The 6,831-nt window shown below is 46.1% G+C and overlaps 1 protein-coding gene across 1 annotated transcript in view; it reads right to left on the bottom strand.

Moving 5' to 3' along the window:
• SLC6A11 (solute carrier family 6 (neurotransmitter transporter), member 11) overlaps positions 1-6,191 on the bottom strand; it is a 128,252-nt gene extending 122,061 nt beyond the window's left edge. Inside the window, exons 1-3 of the mRNA XM_011952508.1 lie at positions 6,140-6,191; positions 5,342-5,414; positions 4,189-4,390 (exon numbers count right to left, since the gene is read on the bottom strand). Coding sequence (XP_011807898.1) covers positions 4,189-4,390; positions 5,342-5,414; positions 6,140-6,191 — 327 coding nt within the window. The remainder of the gene's footprint in view (positions 1-4,188; positions 4,391-5,341; positions 5,415-6,139) is intronic.
• Positions 6,192-6,831: the final 640 nt, after the last annotated feature.

Genomic DNA, 6,831 nt, shown 5'->3' with positions numbered 1-6,831 from the left:
GGCTGGGCCAGAGAGCCCGCGAGCACCTTGCGCGCCGAGCCCCTGCAGCGCCCATCCTTCCCGCAGCCCTACCCACTGACCTGCTGGGACAAGAGTGGAAGCGCCCATTTAGGCCTAGGCTGGCTCCACTCACCAAACCCCAAAGTTCTACCACCGTCCATAACCTTCAAATGCTTGGGCCTCCGTTTCTCGTCTCTAATAAGAGGAATGGGCTCTAGACCAGACTTCTCCAACTTGAACTTACACACCAGACACCTGCGGGTCATGTTTAAACTACACATCACGGTCTAGTAGATCACAGTAGGCTGAAGAGCCTGTGTGTCTGACGAGCTCCCCAGTGATGCCCTTATGTCTGGTCCAGGGACCACACCTTGAGGAAAAGGGTGTGAATGAACTCGTGGCTTCTTCCCAGCCCTAGACACCCTGCAGGTCTTGTTCATACTGGTGTCCGCAGCTCTCAACATAGTCAGGACCGGGTGGCAATTAAGTGCTTGTGTGTAGAAACAGGTAAATCTAAGTTGTGTGGTTTTTGTCAGTCATCTGATCCCTCTGTGCCTCAGTTTCCTGATCTGCAAAAGGTAATACCAGTAGGGTCTTGTAGGTTTTAATGTAGGGGATGGATTTTTAGGTAAAAGGTTATTAAATGCTTATAAAAGTCTTGATACCTTGAAAGTCCCCAATGAACATTGCCCATTGTTAGTATTATACAATGTGTAGACATACACACATTTGTCCATCTTCTTGTATAATATTTGTCTCCTCAGTTGTAAGGATGATATACACTGTCCTGTTCATTATAATAGCCACAGAACCTAGCACAAGACTTGGTGCATAGTATGTGCTCAATAAATATTTGTGGCTAGAGAGGAAGACAGGAAGGAAGGAAGAGGAAAAGGAGAAGAAGGAAAGACTATTAAAGCTTCTGGGGGCCACAGAGATGAATACTTCCACCTCTTCCATTGCACAGGCCTGGAGAAGTCCAGCCACATGAGCCCCCACCAGCTCTGCTCTCCATCCATTCCTTGGAGCTCCCTCTGGAGCTCTCTTAGGGACAGGCTTCTTGCCTTGTAGGCTTCAAACTCCTGCCTTCAGCTTCTCCTTTCATTCTGGCTCACAACTGCTCAAGTCTCTCCCAACCTCCATCTCCCCAGAAAGCCTTTCCTTCCACCATCTTCCCCTTTCCCCTCACCCCCACTATCATATTTCTTGAAAGAGTAAGTTGACAGGCTGCCAGCCCTGTCTTCACCTCCCACGCGTTCCTCAACCCACGGCAATCTGGCACCCACCCCTACCACTCCTCTGAATATGCTGTGAAGTCCTGGACGCCCTCTCAGTTTGGCAAATTCTATGGTTCCTTTTCCATCCCCATCCTGCCTGGCCTCTAGGTAACTTTCTGCACCGTTGCTCCCTCCTTTGCTTCTTAAAATTCCCACTGGTGTGGTTTTCTTGGCATTGCCTGACACAGCTACTGTTTCTTTCCCTGCTTCTCTGGTTCTCCTTTCTCTCTCCTTAAATTTAGCCTTTCTCATATCTTGAACCACTGAACTAAATGTGGGTGCCTCCCAAACCTCTGTCCCCATGTGCTGCCTAGGTTATGTTTAAAAGTAAAGATGCTGCTGTGTTCAGGGTGAGAGTATATTGAATTCAGATTGATGTGGCTTCACATCCAAGCTCTGCCCGTTAGGTGCTCTGTTACCTCTTTGCCTCACGCTTCTCACCTGTTAAGTGGGCTTCACATGCGTTCTGACCTCATAGGGTGGGTGTGAGGGTTAAAAGCTTCAGCAGGAGCTCTGTGAACAGTAGCTATTACTGTTATTTATTATCTCTATTTTTTAAAAGATGAAGTCTCACTCTGTCACCCAGGCTGGAGTATAATAGCACAATCTTGGCTCACTGCAACCTCCACCTCCCAGGTTCAAGCAATTCTCCTGCCTCAGCTTCCTGAGTAGCTGGGATTGCAGGTGTCCACCACCACACCCAGCTAATTTTTGTATTTTTAGTAAAGACAGGATTTCACCACGTTGGCCAGGCTGGTCTTGAACTCCTGACCTCAGGTGATCTGCCCGCCTCAGCCTCCCAAAGTGCTAGGATTACAGGCATGAGCCACCACACTTGGCCAGTAGCTATTGTTTGTATTGTGAGGAGTAGGAGGATAGTTAGTTCATTCCCTTGCTTAAAAGCCCTAGTGGGGGGCCAACGTAGCAGACCCTATCTTTAAAATAAAAATAAAATAAAATACGTAGCCAGATGTGGTAGTGCACACCTATAGTCCCAATTACTCAGGAGGCTGAGGCAGGAGGATGGCATAAGCTTGAACTCCCCCAGGAGGTCGAAGCTGCAGTGAGCCACGATCATGTCACTGCATTCCAATCTGGAGTGCAGCACAAGAGCCTGACTGCAAAAACAAACAAAGAAACCTTCATTGGACTTCCTTTTCCTACAGAATAAAACCAAATTCCTGGCCCCAATATTCAAAATTCCCCCTCAATCAAACGGTCCCAACCTTTCCTTCTACCATTTTTGAATGCCATTTTTCTCCCACACTAAGACATCATTATTTTTGTTTTCTTTTGGTTGATCCTCAATGCCGTATATAGAATAAAGGAAGGAATTTACCTTCAACCCCAATGATCTTTATGCAGAGTAGGCACATAGTAGCTAGGAGCCAATTTGTTAAATGAACAAGTACATCAAAAGTTAGACATATTCCTGAATCTTACTATTGCAATATTAGGCTGTCACTCCAGAATCTGTACAAAGCTCCTTTGAAACTAATTACATTTTTGCTTTGTGCTGGCGCTCAGCATAATTAGCTCCAGGAATTGACTTCCTCTGAGCAGCTGTGATTCTACCAGACCTGCTTGGGACGTAACACTGAACCAGCAACAGAGGGCTGGGGCTGGCCATCATCTGGTCTGGGACCCAGGCCCAGTTCTGCTGATGGATGGTTTTGTGGCGTTGGGCACATCACCCAATCTCTCTGAGCTCTGGTGTCCTCATTTTATTCAAATGAGCACAATTATTCCCATGTTCCAGGGTGGTCATCAAGGCAAAATGAGATCACATGCAGGGAAGAACATTGTACAAATACTAATGTTGCAAATTCACCTCTCAGGTTTGAATGGTTCCCTTTATAAAAGTTAGCCAGGTCAATTTCCTATTTGAATTTAGTAAGTAAATATTTAAAGTCCATCTCCTTGGTTATTTTATGGCCCTTGAAAAGCCTTGATCTTTTTACTCTGTCCTTCTCCAGAAGAGTCCACATCCACTTCATCATTGCAGGACCTCATCTCTAGACCTTTGCCACTTCATTTCTTTGTTGAGGGACAGTGGGCTGAAGAGCACACACTGATTGTGGAGTCGATATACAGGGATTGGGACACAAATGGAACACACATCTTATCCCCAGGGCTGGCCCTAATGCAACACAGCACAGTGGGTAAGAATGTTGGTTCTGCAGTGACACTGCCTGGTTTCAAAGCCAACTCCAAATGACCTTGGAAAATGACTTCATGTCTCTGAGTTTCCGTTTCCTTATCTGTAAAACCAGGGTAGTAATAGTATCTACCTTTTAGTTGTCATGAGGATTGAGTGGGTTAGTATTTGTAAAGCACTTGGATTTGTGCCTGATAGGCATGTTTGTTATAAGCAGTCTTCAGAGGACAGAAATGTCATGGCTCCTTTATTCCTTTGTTGGGGCAAGCACTCAATGTCTTCCATCTTCTGGAAACAGCAGTTGTTGTCCTTGTTGTCCTGAGGCTCACTGAAACTTCACCATTGCTCATTCATTCCTTCATTCACCAAATGCTTTGGTTCTTTTTTTTTTTTTTTGTATTTTTAGTAGAGATGGGATTTCACCATGTTGGCCAGGCTGGTCTCAAACTCCTGACCTCAAGTGATCTGCCCGCCTCAGCTTCCCAAAGTGGTAGAATTACAGGCGTAATCCACCATGCCCGGCCTTGCTTTGACTCTTGAATTATTTTCTGGATGCAATATCAGTCACTAGGGAGCAACACCAGATATAAGCCTCACCTCAATGGTATGCTAGAGCTGGCTCACACTAGCTCATGACAGCCGTTTATTGCATTTTCAGGGATTTTGCAAGGCACCACTGTTGGTATCTTGAAATATTCCAAGGTGGTTGCATTTACACCATGGGAATTTGCAAATGCCACAGATCAGCCCTACCCTCACCAGCCAGTGTGCATGCCCCATTACAGGATGGTGGCGAAGGCAGATGTTAACGAAGCCATCACAGAAATGAGTTAGAGGTGCTGAGCGATGTGCAAGGGAAAGGGCTGCGTTGCTAGAGAGCTTGTAACCCAGCAATCTGGCCTTGGCAAGGAGGTAAGGCAGAGCTCCCTGAGCAAGTTGACAGATGAGCGGGAGCCTGAAGGGAGAAAAACAGTGAACTGGACAAGGAGGGTCTGGGGTTCCGGAGGATGCTTGTCAGGGTCAAGGCTGGAGAGTATGGTGTGGAACAAGATGTGCTTGAAGGTGAAGCATTTTTAGCAGTGGGTGCCATGAGAACACATTCACATTGTAAAAAGATGACTTCTGGCACAACGTGAAAAGTAGATTATAGTGGTGGGGATTAGTGAAGAAGCTACCACACTGGTCCAAGCAAGAGGTGATGGCAGCTTAGACTGGAGAGAGGAGAGTGACATTGAAGGCTAAACTCACAGGACTTGACTAGGTCTGGATATGAGCGTGAGGGAAGGGAAGATGTCAAGTACATCTCCTGGGTTAGTAGAGCTACAACAGCCCATCGAGAGGGTAAAAGTCCCCCTCCACTTTGTGCCAATGCACCCACAGTTGTCTCACTTAGGGTGTGATAAACCAGAACCACTGGGTCAGTGGATTGTCTTCAGATGCGTGCATGGCTGCCAAGCCAAAAGCCTACATGGCGAACTAGAATTGGGGAGGAAGCAGGAAGGAGTTAGATGCCAGGAAGAACCTCCTACAAGTCATTCAGTGACAGAATAATCTTCTCCAGGCATGGTAAGTCGCACAGGAGAGGTAGACATAGAAGCTGGACTGTCATAGCCTAAGGTAGGGATACCATGAGGGGACTTCTCAGTCACTGGGGTCTGAGATGGGATTTCTGAATCATGAGAATCTTCAATTGCAACGTTCTGTAAAACCCTTACCTCGTTACTACCACCAGACTTTTTCTAGTAGGTTTGCACATATGATCCCAATTCTTCACCCTTCCCTGTATGCATGCCATCTGCCATGTAACTTTGCAGCACCCCCTGCAATACACAAGTTCAGCCATATGACTTGCTGTGGCCACTAGAATGAGGCAGAATTGATACACTGATATGTGTCAATCCCAAACCTTGCCTTCTTCAACTTCTGCCATGACAACAAGAAGGATGTCCCCCAGTCAGTCTGCGGGTCCAAGAGGAAAACTAGATACACACAGAGTAGAATGGCCCCAGCTGAGGTGCCCCCAGGAAATCCCAGACTAATGCAGAGGCCTCACCAGACTCAAAGACGTATGAGCAAACCCAACCCACATCACCCAACCTCCAGCCTCATGACTTACAAGCTACAGTAATAAATGTCAGCTGCTTTCAGCCACCGAGTATTGGCTTCTGCTCATGCCCTTCCCCTTTCTGAAAGCTCCCCTCTGCTTATCAGATATAACCCATCCTCTTAAGCCCGGGTTAATGCTTACCTTCTGGGTGAATTCTAAAATGATTTTTCTACCTTCTCAACTCTCAGGGCTCCTTGATGACATTAATGCCCAAGATGAAACATCATTTTGCAACCTTTACATATCTGATTTAGGAGCTACCCTGGCCAGGTAACTGTAGAAACATTTCTTCCTTTGACGCCCTCAGTGCTGGTTTGGGGCATGATCTTTTTACTGTTAGGGCCAGAATCAAGATGGAAGGATGGGGCGACCTCTTCTGGTAACATGTCCTTCCCCTTACCCATCGGCAATCTCCTACATTTTTATACCATATACTCATCTTCTGCCACAATGCGTAAGACATTTCTTTGAAAGAAGAAGATACTATAAGAACTACCCGTTTTGTTCCACTGAAATATTTGGATGAGTGAATATGAACAGATGATAATTCTATGTGTATACTATTTCTATTTGTAGTAATGAATTACTGGTCCTAACTTCTCACTCCCTCATAATCATATGCTGTATCCTCACTCCTGCTGTGGCCCATGGTCGACAGACTTTGCTTCTCCAGACCTTGACTTTGGGCTCAGCCATATGATTCACTTTCGCCAAGCAGAGGTTTGAAATGTGCTTGCATAGTTGGGCTTGCCGCCTCATCTGCCTACATTACTGTGGAAAGAACACACTTCACTTAGCTGCTGCCTCTCCAGACTGAGCCCCAAAAGGAGATAATGGAGCAGAGATACCTTAGCCAAAACTTCAGATCCATAGCCTGAAGCAGAGCTGTCCCAGCCAACCCTAGACTCACAGGAATGAGAGATAAATGCTCATTGTTATATGCCACTGAAATTTCGAGATTGTTACACAGTACAGCTGACTGATACACTTCGCACAGCCTGTGCTTAGGCCCTCATGTACCCTGTCTCTATTATGCTACACAGCATTATGGGATAGGGATGGGAATATCTTTACAGATAAAGGAACTGAAGCTCAGATTGAGCAACTTGTCCAAAATCACACGGTGGAGCCAGAATTCAAACCCAGTTCTCTGACTTATACTCTACATCCTAGTGGGTCCCACTTCAGACCTCTTCTAGCCAGAAGAGGTTTCACCCACATGAAGTTTGTCTTCTATAATTGATTTAAGTAGAAAATAGATGGGACAAAGGAGGAAGTTCATGTCCTTT

Source organism: Colobus angolensis, unplaced genomic scaffold (genome assembly GCF_000951035.1).
Source record: "Colobus angolensis palliatus isolate OR3802 unplaced genomic scaffold, Cang.pa_1.0 Scaffold34, whole genome shotgun sequence".
In the NCBI taxonomy this organism is placed as follows: Eukaryota; Metazoa; Chordata; class Mammalia; order Primates; family Cercopithecidae; genus Colobus; species Colobus angolensis.
Note: the sequence above shows the minus strand (reverse complement) of the source record. Positions and strands in the feature narration are given on the sequence as shown.